The 23,540-nt window shown below is 39.9% G+C and overlaps 1 protein-coding gene across 5 annotated transcripts in view; it reads left to right on the forward strand.

Annotated features, from left to right (window-relative positions):
* Positions 1–23,540, forward strand: part of TMTC1 (transmembrane O-mannosyltransferase targeting cadherins 1) — a 210,275-nt gene that overhangs the window by 11,394 nt on the left and 175,341 nt on the right. For all 5 annotated transcript variants that reach the window (XM_058191782.1, XM_058191784.1, XM_058191783.1 and 2 more), the window contains exons 2-4: positions 10,098–10,275; positions 18,710–18,783; positions 20,605–20,781. In XM_058191782.1, coding sequence (XP_058047765.1) covers positions 10,098–10,275; positions 18,710–18,783; positions 20,605–20,781 — 429 coding nt within the window. The remainder of the gene's footprint in view (positions 1–10,097; positions 10,276–18,709; positions 18,784–20,604; positions 20,782–23,540) is intronic.

The raw sequence follows: 23,540 nt of genomic DNA on the forward strand, positions 1-23,540 counted from the left end.
CATGTATTGATTACCTCCCATCATTCTATTGCATATAATGATTCCCAATTTATGTCGAAGTATATTTTTAGGACAAACCTTAATCCCCGGTTGTCTATCTTTGAGAAGCCCTGGAGAACCGGGGAAGTGTCAGAACAGGAGAAAAGCAAAAAGAATCCCTTCTTCAAGAAAGGAAAAAAAGATACCTATAATTACCTAACGGTGAATTTATCAACACCTGGAATGATGTTAATGGAGATAATAAAGTAGCCAAATTACCACGCTTCATTGGACAACTGTGATGGACAAGTGGAGTGGGTGGATAAAATGTAATTTGATTTCAGCAAAGCTTTTGATAGGGTTTCACATGGAATGTTCTCTTACAACCTGTTAAAATATGGTTTAACCGGTCCTTAGATAAAATGGCTCCACCACTGGCTTGCTTTTCAGAGAGTCTGTCCTGATGGGTCAACACTGAATTGGAGAATAGTAGCTAGTGAAATCCCACCATCATCCGTATCAAAGCCAATATCATAAATTGGACAATATATACAAGTCATTTCTAGTCCCAGTTTTTGAGGTCACCAAAAATCCTTCTGGAATGTAATCTAGGCAGAGTAGAAGAAGAATAAGGATCTCCTTCTGATAGGAACAAGTTGTGCTGATAGGAACAAGTTGCCTTCAAAAGAGAAAAATGTAAGGTATTCTATTTAGGGATGAAAAATGGCTAAGAAGCTCTAAATTGAAGAAGGATTTGCTTGTGGTCATTTGCAAATAGCTGACAATGAGACAGTAAAGTGAGATCTCCTAGAAGGGCTAATGCAGTTCTGGGTTTTAATCATTAGAAGCAGCACCTTTTCAAAAACACTGAGATCTTTATTCAGTTTAGAGCAGATCCAGAGGAAGATTACAAGAGTAATACATGAACCTGTTCTGTAAGGATACACTGAAGGCAGGGGTGGGCTGCTGGGGGTTCTCAGGGGTTTGAGAGAACCTCTAGCTAAGATTCTGTGTGGTTTGAAGAACCCCCAAATCCCACTCCTGACTGGCCCTGTCCACCCCGTACCCCTCCCAGGAGTCCCCACGTGGCCTGTTTTGCATGCAGGTAAGTGCAGGATGTGCGCAGAGGGTCGTTGAGGATGAAAAACGGGCCTACTGGAAGTTCGGGAAGGCCGGAAACAGGCCCGTTTCTAGCCTCCAGAGGGCCTCCGGAGCCTGGGGAGGCTGTTTTCACCCTCCCAGAGGCTTGAGGAAAGCCTCCAGACCTCGGGGAGGACAAAAACGCCCCCCCTGTTGTGGTGCAGGAGGCCGAATGGGCCACACCCACCATAGCCATGCCCACCCAGCAAGGGGCAGAGAACCCCTTGCTAAAATTTTTGAAGCCCACCCCTGACTGAAGCGACTTGGGATGTCAGTCTGAAGAAAATTTAGGAAGGCATGATAGCTTTGTGAAGCTGCAGAGTAGATGGGAAAGAACTATTTTTGGTGGCCTCAAAAACTAGGACCAAAAAGTGACTTGAATATATTGTAGCTACTCAAATTTCATTTAAATATAAGGAAAAATTTCCTGATGGTAAGATCATACAGCAGTGGAATAATCTGTGTATGGCAGTTGTGGGGTTTCCATTTCTTTTTAAGAAGTAGTTGGGCAGCCATCTCTTGATGATGGACTTATTTGGTTTTTTTGTACAATGTAGAAAGCTGATGATCTTCACAGTCTTTTTCAACTTCACAATTCTAGAATTCTGTGAATCCCTCTATTGAATTATTATACAAAGAAGGGGCACTTTGAAATTCTTGCTGGACACCATTTGTTGCCCTAAATGAGATCAAATTTCATCTCAAAGCACTAAGTCAAAAGGAAGATTATTTAGGTTGGAATTAGAAGTTTGCCCAGTTGGCTTATAAATCATGCTCTATGGTTCAGTATGTTATGCAAATCCACCCAATTGTGATTTATTCATTAGACTATGGATTAGCATCCACATGGTTTAACAGTTAGCATAATACACAAACTCAGAGAATATCAGTTGGTGTGTATTGGAATCATTCTTGCATTGGAAAAAGACTTTTATCAGACTTCAGAGTATTAATTGCTTGGGTTTATTTTCTTCCTTAAAAGTTGGTTTGATGCTTAAAAGGAATCTGACAAATACTCTGGTTTCTCATCATATCATATAAATCTATTGACTTTTACTAAGAATTACGGTCTGGGTCGGTCTGGGTTGTGCAAATACATCCAAGACCAAAGATGATAAATCCCCAGTTGTAGAGGGGACCCCTATCTACAGCTGCTTGGTCTTACCAGGGTGCAGCAGAAGTCTGTTGTCGCTTATTCAGGCCCCCCACAGCCTTCAGGCATCACAAAAGAGCATCCACAGCATCACACATAATGTATATGGTTTGGAGTAACAAGCTCTGAACTCCATATTACCCTGTTTCTCCCCAAATAAGACATCCCCTGATAATAAGCCCAATTGGGCTTTTGAGTGCATGTCAATAAGGCCAAGCGCTTATTTCAGGGTTCGAAAAAATATAAGACAGAGTCTTATAAAGTAAACACGGCAATATAAATGAGTTGATGTGTAATTTGCCCACTAGATAATTGAATATCTGGCCTATTAACAGTTCTTTGGTTTTTAAACTTATTTCCCTATGCAAGGACTCCTGTCCTTTCCAATAGTTCTGAGGATAACTGACGAGAATAATAAAGATAAAATTCTTTTCCAGAAGGCATCTATTGATTTCATTCTTTCATTCTTTTGGGGACTACTGTACAGGTAATCCTCCAGTTATGACTGGTTGTTTAACAACAGTTCAGAGTTTCAACAACCTTGGATGGGGTGCTTTATGGCCCATCGTAAAACATTGTGTTTGGCAACATTTATGACTGGTTGTAGTATTCTGTAGTCACATGACCACAATGTATTTTGCTGGTTTCTGGTGTCTTTTTGCCAGTTTCTGGCAAAAAGCCCCCTCCCTTTTATTTAGGAGAATGGGTTGAACTTATGCTTGTGTGATTCACTTAATGACCACTGTAAAATGGTCATAAAATCAGGTCGTGTGAGTGCCTTGACTTGCAACCTTCATGACTTAACTACCGAAATTCTAGTCCTATTTGCAGTTGTAAGTCAAGGACTACCTACATTCAAAAAGTAGTATAAGATTTTCCCAAGCTATTGCTCTCCAGATGTACAGAATTTCAGTGCCTGTAATTCAGAACCGGAGTACTCTTCTGGATTCTTTATTGAATAGATCTACGTAGATCTGGATGAAGACTATTGCCTGACATAGTGTAAGCCGCCCTGAGTCTTTGGAGAAGGGCGGGATATAAATGCAAATAAAATAAAAATAAATAAATAAATAAATACGTAGATCTTTTGAATTTTTTTAAAAAAGTTGCTCTACAGCTGGGAGGTCTTTAATCAGGAAGATCATGTAAATATTAGGCCACCGCTTTGTTACAGTTGTTTTGTTAGTCTCCATCCAGATGCAAGTTGACATTGGCTGTGTAGTGCAGTTTGTTTAGCAATGATTTATTTCAGAGATGTTCACACTGAGTTCCAAATGCTTCTATGCTGCCCTTTAAAGTCTTAACATTTTAATTTTTAATGTGACAGAAGAGACTGATTAAGATCATATTGAATATATATAAATTTAAATATTAATAGAATAAAATAAGGGTTAGTCTTTATTGGTGCTCTATTATATTTTTTTGAGGGGGGGAGAGGAGGGAGGCAGCCTTTTGCATGTCAATCAAATAACTCAGGTATGTCCGTTAGCCCAGAAAATCTGGGCACTCCTGGCCTGTTGTATAAATCATAATTGGCTGGCTTCATATAACATGTTAAGTTGTAGTATCTAAATTAGAGTGTCTCAAATAAAAATCATATTAAACCCATGCCAGATAAAACATATGTGAGATGATTAAGACCAGGGGTGTCAAACTTGATTTCATTGAAGGCCGTATCAGGGTTGTGTTTGACCTCGGGGGAGGGGCAGGGGGTGTGGCTGGGGTGGGTGTGGCCAGCTTGATTCACTCATGTCAGGGGCGTCTGTGGTGGCCCGAGCGCTCTGCCAGTGAAAACGGAGCTCGGGGTGGGGGTGGGGCGAGCTCTGTTTTCACTGGCAGAAGGCAGCAGGAGGCCCTTGCGGCTGAAAACGGAACCAGGGAGGACCGCATGCAGCCCCGCCAAGCTCTATTTGCGCTGGCAGAGGCACTGTGGGCCGGTCCTTTGCTGTTTTTAGGGCAGCCCCACGGGCCAGATCTAAATACCCCATGGGTCAGATCCGACCACCAGGCCTTGAGTTTGATACCCCTGATTAAGACAGTCATTTCAGCAACTTAAAGAAGGTTCAGAGTGAAACTACCTTTTCTTGTTTTGTGCTGATAGGGTTCCAAAGAGCTACCATTTAAGACAGCTTAAAGAGAAATCCTTGTGAGCCAGAACTATCTTGCAATTCCCATCCTTGATCTTGTCATGTCTCATTTATTTATACTTGCAGAGTTCTCTGCCTCTGGAGATACCTTGAAGCAATTGTATAAAATGAGCAGGAGCATGTATCAACCAATGTGCTGTAGTGGGTAAGAATCTGGACTGAAGCCAGGGGGAATGAAGTTCAAGACCACCCTCAGTTATGGAAAACATTTGGATGACTTTCGGCCAGCTATCATCAGCCCCATGAGCTTCCTAAGTAGGGATGACTTATGAGTAGTGTAATGTATTACTGTAAGTTTTGGCGGGAGTTTTAGGCGGGAAATATCTCGTTCCTGATTGGTTGCAGCCTCAGGCTGAAGTGTATATAAGGAGAGGTTTTTCTCCAGAGTTTTGCTGGGTCACACTATATTAAAGAGCTGTTGTCACTAACCTGGTCTCCTGCCTCGTCAATACCCGAACTTAACATTGGCGACGAAGGTGGGATCTTGAGGCAGAGCACCAGAACAGAGCTGAACTCACTACGAGAATCAAACCCAGCAAGGTGATAGCAAATGCAGCGATGACCGGCTACACGCCACCCACTCCGTTTGACCCTGCCCAGGAAACATGGGGAATATACATGACCCGTTTCGAAAGTTTCCTGGAGGCAAACGAGTTACAGGGAGTCTCCGACAACCGCAAACGGGCTTACTTCATAAGCCACTGTGGGTCCTTTGCTGTTTTTAGGGCAGCCCCACGGGCCAGATCTAAATACCCCATGGGTCAGATCCGACCACCAGGCCTTGAATTTGACACCCCTGATTAAGACAGTCATTTCAGCAACTTAAAGAAGGTTCAGAGTGAAACTATCTTTTCTTGTTTTGTGCTGATAGGGTTCCAAAGAGCTACCATTTAAGACAGCTTAAAGAGAAATCCTTGTGAGCCAGAACTATCTTGCAATTCCCATCCTTGATCTTGTCATGTCTCATTTATTTATACTTGCAGAGTTCTCCGCCTCTGGAGATACCTTGAAGCAATTGTATAAAATGAGCAGGAGCATGTATCAACCAATGTGCTGTAGTGGGTAAGAATTTGGACTGAAGCCAGGGGGAATGAAGTTCAAGACCACCCTCAGTTATGGAAAACATTTGGATGACTTTCGGCCAGCTATCATCAGCCCCATGAGCTTCCTAAGTAGGGATGACTTATGAGTAGATTTGACCTTCAATGAGACAACCACTTTGGTAACAGAAAAGAGTTAGATTTGTCTGGCTTTCTTTCCTGCTATTTGGTGGGTGAGTCAGATCTTATAGATTGTGGAAAAAATTGTACACCGCTTGCACCCCTGGACGAAAGACAGGTTACAGAATTAATGATGAAATAACAGTAAGCCAGAATGCACTGCAGTAATCCATAATACATTTTGTTTGGTTTGAGCTTAGTGAAATGTGAAGCCAATCATTGTGATTTGTTCAATAAACTATGTTCAGAAACGTTAGCATTATGTTTCAATCTTCCCAGAGCCTGGGATTCCCTTTCTTCTTCAATAAATCTTTGTGAAAATTTTATGTTCTGATACTGAAAGTTATTATGACTTTCCAGAGCTAGATGCTTTCATTTTTAGAATCCAGTTTCTTGGAGGTGCTGAGATAAGAGAGTTCTTATTTCTCTTGCTGTCCAACCTTCAATGGACAGGGGAGCTAGATGGTCCACTTCCCTGATAACAGAGGAATGTGCTGATGTTTAGTGCTTGTTTTGATTTTCAAACTGCCTTCCTCTTTCCCAGGGTCTTTTTACACCCTTCAGTGCAGCTATCTTCAAACACAGGAGAGTCAAAAAATCCTGCTGTGGGAAACTGTTTATTAGGACATTCAGTGTAGCACCTTCAATTGGATTTATGTATTTCATAACACTAAATGTTTTAATCAGATTACATATCACTCTGATAATTCAGGCATTAATACTCTCCTGTTAATTTCTGCAGTCACTACCATATTTTTATTACAACATCATAGTCTAGCCATTTTCGCATTTTGTCCTTTTCCTTTCGCAGCCTGTGCTTATACTTGTACTGCCTGGTTAGCAACCATTAAAGATACAACAGGGCATCAAATTGATTTACTAAAGATAGATTTGGGGAAAGGAGTTGCAGACTCCTTTCTGGGTTTCAACATCACAGCAGGGATTCAGGGAAGAACTGAATGTCCCCTAAAAAGTAAAGGTAAAGATTCCCCCCGCATATATGTGCTAGTCGTTCCCGACTCTAGGGGACAGTGCTCATCTCCATTTCATAGCCAAAGAGCTATCCGAAGACGTCTCCGAGGTCATGTGGCTGGTATGACTAAATGCCAGAGGCTCATGGAACGCTGTTCCTTCCCACCAAAGGTGGTCCCTATTTTTCTACTTGCATTTTTTACATGCTTTCGAACTACTAGGTTGGCAGAAGCTGGGACAAGTAATGGGAGCTCACCCCATTACGCAGCACTAGGGATTTGAACCACTGAAGTGCCGACCTTTCGATTGACAAGCTCAGTGTCTTAGCCACTGAGCCACCACATCTTTTGAATGTCCCATACTTCATCCCAACCCCTTTTGTCTTAATGTTCAGCAGGAGTACCTCCAGGAAAGTGTGAAAAATTCACGAAGAGGCCTACAGCCATGTGAACAAACTTCACCCCTTTTTTTAACCTAGGTCACAACACTCATGTCTTCCATTTTGACTTGGTTGATCTCTCTCAAACGCCTTGCTCTTCAGACATTTAGGCCAAGGCACAAAATCTTTAAGCCAAAGTTGTATGCTTTCTCTTGATTCCTCCTAAAACTGTTGAGGCCCTCCTGTCCTCTGGATCCTATCACAGAGGGTGTTGTGTCTTGCCCGCCCTCAGAGCAGCCGGGGCCTTCTTACCTGCTCCCAAACACGGAGGAATGTATGCCTCCCGGCCCAAGTCCTGGCTCCATGCCCACACAAACTGCAGAAGAAGGAGCATCTCCCTGCCCCAGCCCTGACTCCATGCCCAGGCAAACGGAGCAGCTAGACCCCTCCCCCTCCTCCACAGCAGGTGAGCCTGAGGAGGGTTTACTCCCAACAACAGCTGATTGGAGTAATCCTCGCATCAGAAGATTGGAGAGGCGGAGGCAACAGAAGGAAGGGAGGGGCAGGCCTTAATGAGTGCTGAGTCATGGAGCCACACCCCATGGCCTATATAAAGGATCTACTTTCTGGCAGTCTCTGAGTCAGGCAAAAGTCGAACTTATCTTGCTGAAGTCACTTACTGGTCTCCTGCCTGCTCTGAGGACTTTGCTAGGACTTTGGGCAGAGCTGCAGAGGCAAGCCTGATTCGGATTTCCCTGACCCAGCCGTCAGCGGAGGAGTGGGACACGACAGAGGGATGGGTTGCTGGGCTCACTTCATGAGAGAACTGAATGTTCTTTTTCTTTGGCCTAGTTCAGCTTCATCCACAGAAACAAAGGAGTCTTCCCAAGGAGAATCATAATTATATCATGCTCATTTGTAAACATTTGTTGCTCTGTTAGCCAGGGTGGAGCTAAGGAAAGAATTTTTCCTCCTCCTTTCTATTTCAGGCTGAGGATTGGCAGAAGTGAGGGATACAGAAAGGAATGAGATGATTTAGTGGTAGAGAACAAGTAACTTGCGCCCTACAAATCTCCAGCAATTTTCAACTTACCCTGTTTTCCCCAAAATAAGACATTCCCTGATAATAATTAGAACTTGGTTTACGTCAAGTGCCTGATCTTCGGACTTTTCGCCGTGAGCTGAAAACGCACCTATTTATTCAAGCAGGACTGGCTTAAAAGATTTATTAAATTTTTAATTGGGGCTATTTATATTTTAGGGTTTTAAATTGTTTTAAATTCTGGCCATCTCTGTAATATGTTCGGTTTTAATCTTGTTTTAATGTGTATATTGTGGGTTTTATTTGGCTGTACACCGCCCTGAGTCCTTCGGGAGAAGGGCGGTATAAAAATCTAATAAAATAAATTAAATAAATAAATAAATAAGCCCAGTCGGGCTTTTGAGCGCATGGCAATAAGGCCAAGCACTTATTTCAGGGTTCAAAAAAATATATAAGACAGGGTCTTATTTTCAGGGAAACACGGTAGACCTGACTACCTGCCTGATTAGATGACCCTCAGATAGGCAGAGGGACACAGTGGCTCAGTGGCTAAGATGCTCAAAAGGTCGGCAGCTCAGCGGTTCGAATCCCTAGTGGTGTTTAATGGGGAGAACTTTTACCTTTTAGATAGGCAGATTAAAATGTGAACCAAAGGAACTTCATATATTTGTAGGCATATGGTGACCAGTCTGTAAATATTTGTAAGTGAAAATGATTGAAATTAAGATGTAAAAGGGAATAAAATTGAAATGTTAGTAAATGATGTATCCTATTGGAAGAGAATAATAATTATTGAATTGGGAACAAGAATTTTAAGAAAATAAGAGGCGGAAGGTTGTATTAATTAAAAGATTGTAAGGTACAAATGGAATAAGATGAAGACAATGTTGATAACTAAAATATATGAGGGGAAGTCTGAGAAATATAATCAATAAATGAGAAAATTGGGGTTGTCTGGACACCAGAAATATTGACATGAAAATAAATACAGCAATGGAGACAGATAGGAAGGAGGAGAGAGATGGAGAAGGAGGGAGAGAGAAAGAAGAAAGAGAAGAGGAGAGGAGAGGAGGAACGGGAGGGGAAATAAGAGTAGGAGAGAAGGTCAGATAGGGAGGAAGTAGGGAGGAGGGGGAGAAAGGAAGGGGAACTAGAGAAGGAGTAGGAGAGGAGAGAAGAAAGTAGGTAGGATAAAAGAAGAGAGGGAGAAGAGTGAGAAGGAGAAGAAGGATTGCTGTAAAAAGGAAAAGATGAAATGGTAGAAAGACAACCCCAAATATATTTAAATATATCAGGATAAAAATTGAAACAGTTAAAAAAGAATAAAAGAGAATGAATATTAGTAAAAATGGAGAAATTAGAACTTGAGGGCGAAAGAAGATGTGACTTATGGAAATGAGCAAGGAAATATTAGGATATGGATAAAAATATGGAAAAAGAATATTCTGGCAAAAATTGTAACTAAGTAAAATGCATTTGAATATGTTAAATTGTATAAGATATGATATGGCCAATACTCTGTTCATAAACTATGTATGTGTGTAGAGGGGAAATTAAAAAATCATAAAAACTTGTTTAAAAAAATATTTGTAATAAACCCATGACCCATTGAGTCATTGTTTTAGAGATATTTCCTCACCTAAACAGAATAATTACGAGTGGGCAAAGAACAATTGGAGTGGGAGCAACTTCCAACTTCCTGCCAGCTTCTCCATTGACTTCCCTTGTAGGAAGTTGGCAGGGGGCACTGGAAACGCAGTTGACTATACTGAACCAGCCACATCTTTGCCAAATTTCAATCCTATCCTATCATGGGTCCTACATTTTGGATTCATTCTGTAAGTTAGCCTATTAGAGGTACATTGATTCAAAAAAATTTGGTCCTGTGATTCATCATTTTGCCCAAGTTAAAGGTTAAAAATAAACAGACATGAGTTTTAGCAGAATACAGAATCCCTGCATGGAGTAATTTGACCTGGTTGTTGTGTAGATTGATGTTCTGTCTTCTCTAAAATTGCATTTTCCATTCAGTATCCATTACAATTCCGAATTTGCTTTCTTACAGGTTGAACATTCTGTTGGCTGGGATGAATCCCTTCTACTTCCATGCGTTGAATGTAGTCCTGCATTGCCTTGTGACACTTGTGCTGATGTATACCTGTGACAAAACTGTTTTCAAGGATAGTGGCCTGGCTTTTGTCACAGCTCTATTTTTTGCTGCCCATCCCATTCACACTGAGGCCGTAAGTATGCGAGATCCTTGCAAGCTACAAATAGAATCCAGCTTTGTGAAAGTTTAGATCATGGGTCGGCACCCGCGGCTCTGAAGCCGCATGTGGCTCTTTCATCCCTCTGTTGCGGCTCCCTGTTGCCGGTCAGCTCCACAATTGATAGGGCTTTCAGTTAGGACAGATAGAGGAAAAAGGACGCCGCGCTAGGAGGAGACTCTATGGTGGGGGAACCAGACTTCCTGTCGGCTCCAGAATTGAATGGGAGGCTTCTGGTTTGGATCTTTGTGGCTCTTGCCGACCCCTGGTTTAAATCTTCCCAGTCACTGACCATCTCTCCTGTAAAGATATGTAATATCGGCTTCATTAAATACAACTTCATATCTTCTCATATTTGTGATAGATCTTTGAGGGCACTTAAGACTTTAAATCCATTTTAATGTAGAGCAAGTTTTCTTAGAAATAAATCCTATGTATTTCAGTGAGACTTTTTTTCATATCAGTTTGCATCCATGCTTTGAGAATAATTTTAATTAACTGCCTCTATCAATACTGTTAATAAAAAAGGCTAAGTGTTTCATGGAAGAATAATGAGAAGTTTAAAAAAAATCACACAATGTTTTTGAAAATATATTTTAAATGAAGATGTGTAAAATTAAGTAACGGGAATAAACTGTTTTGGAAATTCTGAAACTTTCCACACGTTGCTGGATCTGAACCTTGCTATTCCCAGGAGATGGATTTGTGGTTTCTGGGAATAAATTATCTGAACCAGAAACAGCTCATGGTGTACTATATATAACATTTAAGATAAAACAGACCTATTTGGAGCCAGATCTCATCCAGGTCCTCTTGAATCACATTTGGTTTGGACAATTTACATCTGGAAAATCCTAAACGCCCAAAATTGGTCTCACTTTATTGTTTAGTTAGGTTTTGTTTTGAGAAAAATAATCTGTATTATAGGTACCATATAAAATATTGGAAATGTTCCTCGCTCTGATTGATTTATAAATCTTAATTTTAAAAATGATTTGGCACTACGATCTTATATCAAAATATAAGCTTACTGAGCAGTTATATAATGACTTTTAAGCTTACCTGAAATCAAATCTCTATTAACTCAGCCCTATTTTGCTAGAGGATTTAGAACAAGCCATACAGTATATACAACGAGCCTGTAGAATAGCTTAATATTATGATTGCCATACTGGACAAGAAGGAATGAAACTGAAGGAACATGAAAGTGAGTTTGGTGACCTTGGGCGAATCACTCCCCCTCAGCCCAACCCATCTCACAGGGTTGTTATTATGGGGAAAATAGGAGGAGGAAGGAGTGTTGGATATGTTTGCCGCCTTGAGTTATTTATAATAACGATAAAGGTGAGATTAAAAAATATTTAAAAAGAGAAACATTTGCATAAGGCCATGTAATGAATTCATTTTGGAGATGATATTTAAATCACAAAGTGATTTAAAACATAGGGTTTTATTTAGTACACTAAACCCTTACTAAGATTTTGTTATTTTTATCCAAGGATGACAAGAAAGCGGGGAAATCAAATTCCAAAACAACCGAATACATTTCTGGGAATTCTGCCATGTTTTTAGGAGAGAGTTTCATTTTGGGACTTAATCCAAAATTGTCTTCTGACGTGACTAGAAGCTGTGAATTCATACATCTATTTCAATGATGGTTGAGCCGAAGAATCTGTTGGAAGAATGCCTCCTTATTAATCCAGAGTTTTTCAATTTGTAGCTAGACAGCAGGCATCCTTGATTCAAGCAAATATTTGAGCCATGTCCACAAATTTGGTATCATTTTTTAGCAAACTGTAAATACACTTAACGATTTCTTTTGTTAACACAAACTGAGTATTGATTCCTTACTTGCTTACAAAAAAAATTAAAGGAGTATTTCCTCCACTCCTTAAAAAACAAATAGGAGAGTTGCAAGATTTCTCCTCCTCTTTTCCAATGAGGCAATAGGTAAGACATATTGCTTCTATTAGGAATACCAACCTAAATTTGTCTTCTAGGTCAGGGATCCAAGAATTCTGGGAATTTAAGTCCACAAGTCTAAAGTTGTCAAGGCTGGGGGCTCCTGTTTTAGGCTGACATAGTTTTTGGAAAGGTTCCCCTTGCACATATGTGCTAGTCGTTCCTGACTCTAGGGGGTGGTGCTCATCTCCGTTTCAAAGCAGAAGAGCCAGCGCTGTCTGAAGACGTCGCCTGGGCATGTGGCCGGCATAACTAAATGCCAAAGGTGCACAGAATGCTGTTACTTTCCCACCAAAGGTGGTCCCTATTTTTCTACTTGCATTTTTTACATGCTTTTGAACTGCTAGGTTGGCAGAAGCTGAGACAAGTAATGGGAGTTCACCCTGTTATGCGGCACTAGAGATTTGGACGTTGAACTGCCGACCTTTCGATCAACAAGCTCAGCATCTTAGCCACTGAGCCACTGCATCCCTCTGCCTATCTAAGGGTCATCTAATCAGGCAGGTAGTCAGGTCTACCATGCTTCCCTGAAAATAAGACCCTGTCTTATATTGTGACCTTCCCACCAAAGGTGGTCCCTATTTTTCTACTTATATTTTTTATGTGCTTTAAAACTGCTAGGTTGGCAAAAGCTGGGACAAGTAACAGGAGCTCACCCCATTACGTGGCACTAGGGATTCGGACTACTGAACTACTGACCTTTCAATTGATAAACTCAGCGTCTTAGCCACCGAGCCACCATGTTTTTGAGAAAGCTATGGACTTCTAAATGTTATTGGTCCTCAATTCCCACTATTCCCAGCTACAGTTAAAACTAACTGTTAAGATAGAAGTAGACTCTGAAAGGGATTTAATAAAGGATTGTATGATAAAATGGGCACAAAATATTCAAGAACCAATATTTTTGGAAACTTGGGAAAAAATTTGGGTTAGAAATGTTAAATTTACGCAAGCACAGAACTTGAGGGAAATTTTTTATAAAATGTTTTATAGGTGGCACTTAGATCCTAAGAAATTACCATGTATATATCCAGATATGCAAGCGAAATGTTTTTTGAACTATACCTTGTGTTTGTTCTGGGAAGTCGGGGGCGGGGAGGGAGGAGGGTAGTTTTGGAGGGAGGGGATGGAGTGGGGGGGGGAAAGAAGGGGTGAAAATTTTTGTAAAAACTTTTTCAATAATAAAAAAAAGACTGTTAATAGTTGTAGTTGAATAAAATTTGAAGAGCCTTTCACTATCCCTCTTCTATGCCATTCTTTTCCTATACCCTTTTCACTTTTTCTCCCTTCCAGTACAGGTAGTTCTTGACTTAAACAACCACAACTGGGACCAGAATTTCCATTCCTAAGCAAGGCAGTCGTTAAATAAATTGCATCCGATTTTGTGACCTATTCTGCCACAGTTGTCCAGCTGAACCCTGCAGTTTTTTAGTGAATCACACAGTTGAGCGAATCTGGCTTCTCCCATTGACTTTGCTTATCAGAAGCAGGCTGGGAAGGTAGCAACTGACAATCATTTCACCCAGGATGCTGCAAACATTGTAATAACAAGCTGGTTGCCAAATGCCTGGATTTTGATCATATGTGGGATGCTGTGACAGTCATTAAGTGCGAGGACCAGTCATAAATCACTTTTTTCAGTGCCATTGTAACTGTTGTGACTCCAGCCCCTGAACCTGGCCCCATGCCCGAAAGTGACTCCGAGAGTGAGGGGGAAGAGCCGGTAAGGCTTACCTCGGGAGCACTGATTCCTTTGGCCCGGCTCCAGGAACCAGAACCAGACCAGTCGGAGGATGTAATGAGCCCATCATCCCCTGATTCCTCCCTTCCCCAGGCTACGCCTTCAGACCCAGTTGATAATAATAAGCTTGGATTGACCCACACTTCAGAAGATTAGAGAAGGGAAGGGTGGGGCAAAAGCTAGCTGAACCATTTCAAAAAGAGCTGAGAGTCTTGCTCCGTGAGTCACTTGTTTGAACTTTGGCAGGCAGCTGCGATTTCTCTGCCAGGACTGATAAGAGCCGTGAATCCACTGGCTGAAGGCCAGCTCGTTGATCTGAAATGGGGAAGGAGACAGAACAGTAACTTTGACCAGTTGCTAAACAAATGGTTGTAAGTTGAGGACTACCTGAAATTAAAATTAGAATTCCATGCTCTTGAGCAAATCTAATACTCATTGGTTTGAGTGTTTCCTTTCCCATTTCCTGTAGTATATGGTTATTTTTTCCCCAAAAGTGCTTTTTCAAGAGGCAACTGGACTTTTTGATTTTTCTTTGAAGTTGTTTTGCTTCTCATCCAAGAAGCTTCTTTATTTCTGAAGAAGAGCTGAAGAAGCTTCTTGGATGCGAAACGTCTTCAAAGAAAAATCAGAAAGTCCAGTTGTCTCTTGAAAAAGCACCTTTGGGACAACCATGACCTGGGTGAATGAGAATCTCCATAGACATTATGATTTTTTATTTCTAAATAGCATAGATCTACCATTGTTTCTGTTTGGCTTGAAGATCAAGTTCCTTCAATTGGGATTCTGCTAAAACTCCTCATAATAATGATAATGATGACAATGGCAAACAACAATAACAATAAAGTTGGAAGGTATCTTGGAGATCTTCTAGTCCCACCCCTGCTCAAGCAGGAAACTCTATACCATTCCAGACTGTCCAATCTCTTTTTATGATTCTATGCTGCCCAAAATAACAGAACCTAAAATGCATTTTTAGAGAACAGAAACTTCTTGTTTCTGGCTTCTGGTACTTTCTAGCTCTCTTCTGCCCCAACTTGTAAAAAAAAGTTTGCCTTTAACCGTTTTGAAGATAATTAGAAGATACTCCTTTAAATTAGAAGGGATGTCTGCACAGCTGTTAGTGAAACACCGCAAAAGGCTAATTGATATTTCTGTTTACTGGTGCTTGCTTTGGGATGGTCTGGTGGCAGATGTGAGATAATTGTAATGGTAGAACAGTTTGAGAATGAGGAATCCCTAGAACGTCTAAAATTATGTACTATTGGGAGGGTGAAATCAAACTTTTCATTACAAAGAAATCTTGAGTTCTCTAAGTACTTCCTGGGATTAATTGAACAGTTTTTACATTCTCCCACTATTTAAATAGGATTAAGTGGGTGCTTGTGTATGTATATCATTAGATATTAGAAGTGTTCATTGGAGAATATAGCACACTTGGATTTTTTAAAAATCAAAATGAACAGAGTTCAGAGTGAAGACAGATGAACTTTAGCACAAGCCAAATTTCAAAAGAAGTCTTTGATGTTCAAGTTACTTAGGAGAATTTATAATAAAGTGAATCAATTGTTAAGAAATTCGCCACTTTGGGAGAAACTGACAAAACTCTCAAGTCAGTGCATCTCTTGTAGTCATGGACATTTATGTATGATCCAGGAATTGCTTTATCACATGGTAACATCTGCCGAAGCAATGAAAAAAATCAAAATAGCAATCACACCTGTATGTTAGGATCACTCCCTTTTCCATACATTGAGTGCAGAGGTGGGTTTCAGCAGGTTCTGACCAGTTCTGGAGAACCAGTAGAGAAAATTTTGAGTAGTTTGGAGAACCGGTAGAAAAAATTCTGACTGGCCCCGCCCCCATCTATTCTCTGCCTCCCAAGTCCCAGCTGATTGGGAGGGAATGGGGATTTTGCAGTAACCTTCCCCTGTATTGGGGAGGGAATGGAGATTTTACAGTATCTGTACTGAAAACCACAAGGGATAGATAAAGATGATTGAGGTAAACATTTACCTCAGAAAGCCTTCTCTAGGGAGGCCTGGCCAGCGTTGCGACAGAACGGTCGCAAACCCCGAAAGCTCCGGGGTGAGTGCTAAAAATCCCCTCGATATGTGGGTCCGTTTTGGACCATAGCTGCCCCACAGAGGCAGCGAAGAATGAGAGAGCCACTGGAGCGAACAGGAAAGTTGCAAATTCCCTGCAGCTCCGGCTTTTTTCCCTCGACCCAGTGAGGAGGACCTCAGCCACCATCAGCTGCCCAAAGTCGGGATGGCCACAAGAACGGGCAGGAGAATAAAGTGCAAATACTGAATAAGATATGGAAGCCGGGTGAGTTAATACCAGCTCACAAAGAGGCAATTTGAGTAGTTTTGACACCAGCCTTAAAAGAATAATTGTGAAGCAGTGGCTAAATTAAACAGAAAGTGAAAACGGAAGGAAATAAATGAAACAATACCTAAATTCTGACAAAAGTTGGCTTGGAATTGAAGTCTAGAGCCCCAATTAAATAGAGGAAGATATATATATATATATTTTAAACTAAAACAGACTTTGGACAATTTCATAATTTTTATCGACTATTTAAAAATTATATGTAAGAGGAAGAAGGAAAAAAAGAAAAAAAAGGTTTTAAAGAAGATCTTAAATTGATTTTAATTGAATACCTCCAAGTTCCTCTATTCTCTATAAATTTGGATTTAAAGGAATATAAAGAAATTACTATAACGGGTCAAATCTGGAAAAAAGGAAACAATTTGAAACAAAGAAAAGGTGTGGTGCTACAGAAACAAAATGGATACTTTGCTAATTTTGGATTGTAACTGTAGACTAAAGACTGACATCTAGAGGCAGAGGAAGAAATACAAGATGGAAATGTTTCTGTGATCTCAGGAGAGTTTCAAGGAAGATGGATATGTCTTTGCGATTGCAAGATAGCTTAAGAGAGGACTTTGTAACCAGATGGCTGACCTTTAAGATTTATAACATCAAAGAATAAGCAGAGATTCAAATGACATCTAAGCAAGAACGCAAGAGATAACTACAGAACTGGAATATTAATAATGTTTTAAAAAACAAGAGTAGCTTGCAGCAATTCTAGTGAAGAATATAAAATGTATGATATTAAAGTTAAAGCCTGTATTAAACTTTATCAGAGGATTATAAAAATGGTGAGAAAAGAGGGAAAGGAGTGTTAAGGAATTTAAATTAAGAAAATATGAAATTTTCTAAGCATAAGTAATGAAATTGAAATAGTTTAAGATAAAACTTCCAACAGAATATTTGAATATAAGTATGGATTTTTTTTAAAAAAAAGAAATGTTTGCTTCTTTCTATTTTGCTCTTTTATTAAGAATGGATAATTTGGAAATCGTTATTGGTGATGGGAGATCTTTTTGAAATTGACGAAATGTAAGATAAAATTTCATTAGATTTTATTTTGTCTCTTTTATTTTACTTTTTTCTGTTATGGATTTTTTTTTGATGGAACTAGGGACAAATATTGCTATATTTTGTGGAATGTAAGGATTATAGATGGTGATTGAAGGAAATTGTGATGGGGATAAATAATTTAAATGAAGAAGGGAAGGGCAAGAAAGGGGGTAAAAAATTTGGGGATTAGACTTGATTTAACACTGATTTCAGGATGGGGGAAGGAAAAGATTTTATGATAGAAATGTGCAAATAAAATATTAAGAGGGAAAGGGAAATATATTGGATAAATGATACAATGGGGGGGTGAAATTTGAATTATGTTTAATTATGTATCTGACTGATATCTTGTTCAAAAATGATTTGTATGTGATTTATTTTCAAAAAATTAAAAAAAAATTCTGGAAAAAAAAGAAAAGAAAGCCTTCTGTAGAAAGCTACCTGAACAATCTCACCTGTTCTTCTTTTGGATGCCATTTGGAAGAATAGTTTCAGCGTAAAACATTCTGCAGATTTTTTATCACTATGACCATACAGTAACTTCACTAAATATCTTAGGCAGTATTGGTCCTTGATTTATGGCCACAATAGGGACAGAAAATTTGTTAAGTGTTATGGTCATTAAGTGAGGGAGTAGATGACCGCATTCGATTTTACAGTCTTTTTTGATGGGGACATTAAGCAACTCACTCTTAGTCATTAGGCGAGATATCACATGACTGTGGCTTGCAGTCTTCCCTGCCGGCTTCCCCATTGACTTTGCTTGTGGAAAGTCGGCTGGGAAGATTGCAAATGGCGATCATGTGACTGCAGGACACTGTCGTAAGTACAAGCCAAATATCTGGATTGTGATCAGATGACTGTGGTGTTGCTGCTGCAACTTTCATAAGTAACTTTTTTCATTGCTGTTGTTAGTTGGAATGGTTGCTAAATGAACGGTGGTAAGTTGAAGTTTATATAGTCGTGATGGCGCAGTGGTTAGAATGCAGTACTGCAGGCTACTTCTGCTGACTGCTGGCTGCCTGCAATTTGGCAGTTTGAATTTCATCAGGCTCAAGGTTGGACTCAGCCTTCCATCCTTCTGAGGTGGGTAAAATGAGGACCCAGATTGTTGGGGGCAATAAGCTGATTCCATAAACAGCTTAGAGAGGGCTGTAAAGCGGTATATAAGTCTAAGTGCTATATATACAGATTATTTGCAGGAGCTTTAACATTTAACCTTGCTGTTGGATTGCAACTGTTGACTTATTTTGCCTTGTTTCTTTTTTTCTTTTTTAGGTAACGGGTATAGTCGGCAGAGCAGATGTTCTGGCCTGTCTATTATTTCTTTTGGCTTTTCTCTCCTATAATAGGTATCTCTCTTTTATCTTTGAATGCTTGCCATTTTTAAATAAGACGTGAACCTTTTGGATCTATTTTATGTTGATAACACCAACTCCTTCGTTCATAGTCTCCCTTTCCCCGCCTTCTTTTGTAGAATGACTGGGGAAATAAGGAAAACCGAATTACATTATACCGAAACTTTGATTTAACAGACCCCGCCCGGTTTGAAAACCTTTGGATACAATGGACCAAATTTGTGTTTGGAGGTCAGCCTCATAATCATGGATGGGTCCGTTGTTTCTGAAGTCTATCTTAGCAAATGCTTCTATGTGTGTGCTTGCATTTTTTTAAAATCTGTGCATTTACCAGCCTTCCTGCTTTAGGGGAGAAAAAGGAACCCTGCACTGCTACAAACTGTATCCATCTTGAATGTGGGAGAAAGGAGCAGGAACATCTGTGGTGGGGTCAAGAAATTCAACATGGGGGCTGCTACAGTCATTTTTGAAAGCCTCACCCCTTCTTTAAATTTGTTGTGCATGCAATGCATGTAAAAAGGGGGTGAGGCTTAAACTACCCCTATCATCTGAACTTTTTGGTTCCCAACTCTCCACAGCCATCCCTGGAAAGTAGAGGAGATCAGAAAGTCAAGTGGCTTCTCTTTACCAAATTCTCCACTTTCTATATATTTACTTTTTGATTGCTTCATGATCCTTATCTATCATCATAAAATCTACTAGCTCTGTTGCCTATTCTGTTCCCTGCTGTTCCCGCATCTCTCTCTTGCAGCTCTCCACTTCTTACCTAACTTGACATAGGTAGTTGATAGTGGCTTATTTGCTCATTCTCCGTTGTGTGAGAGTAAACATGAGGATTTTCCCTCTGTTCGTCCCAGAAAAAAAAAAAGCAAGTCATATAGCCCCTGTTTTTTCTGCCTTTGGATTTAACAGACTCTTAATATCCCTCCAAAATAATGAGTGGCCTCATTGAAGAAATGTGATACAGCCAAATTTCCGTTATAATTGCCCATGATATAATTCTTGACCATCCCAAAAGCTTTAAAGTCTACCCCTAGTCACCCAGAGTTGTCCTCTTCATCCCGATAGTCTTTAAATAAAAATTATAGAAAGGAAAAGAAGAAGAAAAATCCTATTTTAATGTGAATGGATTGTAGGATAATAACATGGCAATAGAGAGGAAACATAATCCCTCCTTGCCTATTTATACTGCATTCCATATCTAACCCGGCCATTGATTTATTTATTCAATTTGTAAAGCCACTTTTTTGCTAGACAACTCTGGGCAATTATATAAATTCTTACAGACAAGGAGTTGGTTTCTGGGTTCAAAATTTTCATTTCTATTTCTTTAGTTTAAATTAAGCCTGCCTTGGGGGTTATAGGGTTTAGGAGCAAAGATTAGAATGCAGTATTGCGGGCAAACTCTGCCGGCAGCTTAGAGTTCGATCCTGATGGGAAAAAAGTCGACTCAGCTTTCTATCCTTCCGAGGTGGGTAAAATCAGGACCCAGATTGTTGGGGGAAATATGCTGATTCTGTAAACTGCTTACATAGTGTTGTAAAGCACTGTGAACAGTGGTAGGTTGCCCCTGATTCGGACCGGTTCTTGTGAACCAGTAGTAAAACCGGTAGGCTCTGCCCACCGACCCCAACACCAGCAGGAAGCTTCTGTGCATGCGCAGAAGCAAGTGCGTGCGTGTGATCCTGCTGCGAACTGGTAGTAAAGGTAAGCAGAACCCACCCCGACTGTGAAGCGGTATATAAGCCCAAGTGCTATTGCTAGTGCTATAGTAAAGTTTTCATTTCACAGTTGGCTTTTCCTTCTGTCTTGCAGGAGTGTGGATCAGCTTTATGTTGGGGAACATTTCCCTCCCACTGCCTCTCCGTCCTTTTTGCTGCTTAGTTTATTTCTTGGGACTTGTGCAATGCTGGTAAAGGAAACAGGGATCACTGTATTTGGCGTCTGCCTAGTGTACGACGGCTTCCTGCTTTCGCAAAATGGATCCAGATTGTGAGTAGAGTGTGTAACTTACTATTCTGGCATTTTTTTCGTGCGCAGACAGATGAGCCTATTCTCCAAACTGTCTAGTAGCATGCATGCCCGTTTATAGGTATGTTATGTATTTTACTTATTTACAGGATGTATGTGGTCACACATCATATATTGATTCTAGGCAGCTCACAACAATCCATACAAATAGGATATCCTTCTCTCAGGCACCAGACTAAAGAACCTTCCAACTCAGTTTGATTTATTTGTTAGATTTATTTGTTAGATTTTTCTCCCAAGAGCTTAAGGCAGTTCACATGAGTTCCCCATTCCTTTTATCTCCACAACAATCCTTTGAAATAAGTTGGGCTGAGAGAATGTGAGTGGCACAAGGCCACACAGTGACTTGTCATGGCTACAGGAGGACCTGAACCTAGTTCAGCATTCAGAAATGGGGCCAGAGTGTGGAGTGAGCCTATCTGTAAGGGGCATAGCAGCATATTGATTTGTGTCCTCGGTTGTTGAGTTGTTTTGTCTTCGCTCCCTGATTTGCCTTGGGAATTGGGCAGCTGTACAAGTTGAATGGGGCATGGCAGCTCAGCGGTTAAAGACACTGGGCTTGTCAGCGGAAGAGCTAATAGCCTGGGTTCGAGACCCGAGGTCCATTAAACTGGATGAGCTCCTGTTCCTTGCTCCAGCTCCTGCCCCACTAGCAGTTCGAAAGTATGCAAATGTGAGCAGATTATTTGGTACCACTAGGGTGGGAAGGTAACAGTGTTCCATTTGCCTTTGGTAAAAAGTCATGCTGGCGATATGATCCTGGAAATTGTCTTTGGACAATGCTAACTCCCTCGGCCAAGAAATGGAAATGAACGCCGTGCCTTAGAGTTGGATATGACTGGACAGTAAAATTATTACCTTTACCTTTATAAGTTGAATGACCAAACAGACAAGCAAAACACTTTAATTACTACAACATACTGGCGCTCTTAGGCATCTTGATAGTGTTGGGCATAAAAGAAACTTCATTCTTTTGTGCGACAGTGAACAGATATTTGCTGAACAAAAGCTTAACACTTTTCCATACATACAATATATATATAATACAACACAATGTGGCAAATATAAACATTCACAGTTCGGCTTCTAAAAGATTCTGAATGTATAAAGACATCACAAATTAGCAAAAGCACAAGACTAGGGAAGCTAGAAAAGCTTTTTTCCTTGTTTTCTTTCTCTTACTTGTTGTTGCCAACTTTGCTGTGTTGTTTTTCTATTTTTCTCAGCATGCACAAATAATAATAGGTAACAATAGGGTGGAGAGCTCAGTATTCAGTTTAAGACAGAAACCTTCATTGTACAACAGTAGTTCACTTTTTATTAATGTTATATTCAACTTTGAACATACAAATGTAATCAATTTTACATTTATTGATATTGACTTTCCAAATTATAATTAATATTGGTATAATACCTTTTCTTTTTTCGTCTTCAAAAATCTCAGTTGAACATTAGAATATTAATAATCTCTACTCAATCTATATATATAAAAGCCAAATACCATTCACTCATCACGAAATCTCCAGAACTGTAAAGCCTACAAACTTGAAACTTGGCACGTATGTTCCTCTTGGCTTTTAGGTACTCAGTAACAAAGGATTTTTCGAAATGACCATCAGATCATTAGTATTTGCTATACAGTATTATAACATGCTTGATGCTACCCCTTCGCTAAACTGGGTGTGGGCGTGGCCAGCGTATGACTCATCCGGCCTTAGACATTTTATTCCCTCTCCCCACTTGAAAAGAACTCTGTTCCAACTGCCAGTTGCCTTATATTAACACACTGATGCTAAGGAGTTACACATTCTATATTGATTTTCAGGATTTAAGTATCAATGTATCAGGCCCAATCGTAACTACTCATTAACTTCATACCAAAGCACGGGTATCCAGCTACTAGTATTGTATAAATATCACTATATCAAAAAAATATAATGTATTACATATGTCTTATAATTACAGAATTTTTGAAAAAAAGCTTATATCTAATCCCTACCTTTAAGATATAAGATAATCTTGTTACTATCTATCTAAAATAATACGTTTCAGTAAATATTTTAAATTTTATCTGTTTTTTCCCCCTGGAAGAGGTCTTGATATTGAACATTAAATTCAGTATTTTTGGACTTGAGCTATAGCTCTGAGAGACCCATAGCAACCTAAATCAATGGCTATCATTTTTAGAACAAGTGTCGTACATTTAATTATGGTTGACCTCTAGAGAATTACGTATAGCTCACAAAATCATAAACTTGTAGAAATTACTCATTTTCATTTTCACATTGATCCCTTTGGGAAGCAATTCATATGAAGACTGAAAAGTGAAGATCTCACTTTTTGGAGGGTCAGTGAAAGGAAATAGAAGTTAAAGATTTGTTTTTTAATGCTTTTGAGTCAATGCTAACTCCTGATGACTACCTGGACAAGACCTTGCAGTTTTGTTGGCAAGATTTTGGGAAGTCATTTCCTCTTTCCACCTTCCTAGGTGACTGGCCCCAGATCACCCAACTGGCTTTATGTCCAAGGCAGGATTAGAACTTGTGGTCTCTGGGTATCTAACCTGATGCCATAAGCACAAGGCTGTCTCTCAGAAGTTAAAATATGGATGGGAATAAGATCGGAGAACCTTTATAGTCATCCTGAGCAATTAGAAAACTCGTGTGATAAAAATAAAATGATCTATAATTAGTACAATGAGGGAGGATATAATGCTAATG

Source organism: Ahaetulla prasina, chromosome 7, assembly GCF_028640845.1.
Source record: "Ahaetulla prasina isolate Xishuangbanna chromosome 7, ASM2864084v1, whole genome shotgun sequence".
Lineage (NCBI taxonomy): Eukaryota > Metazoa > Chordata > Lepidosauria > Squamata > Colubridae > Ahaetulla > Ahaetulla prasina.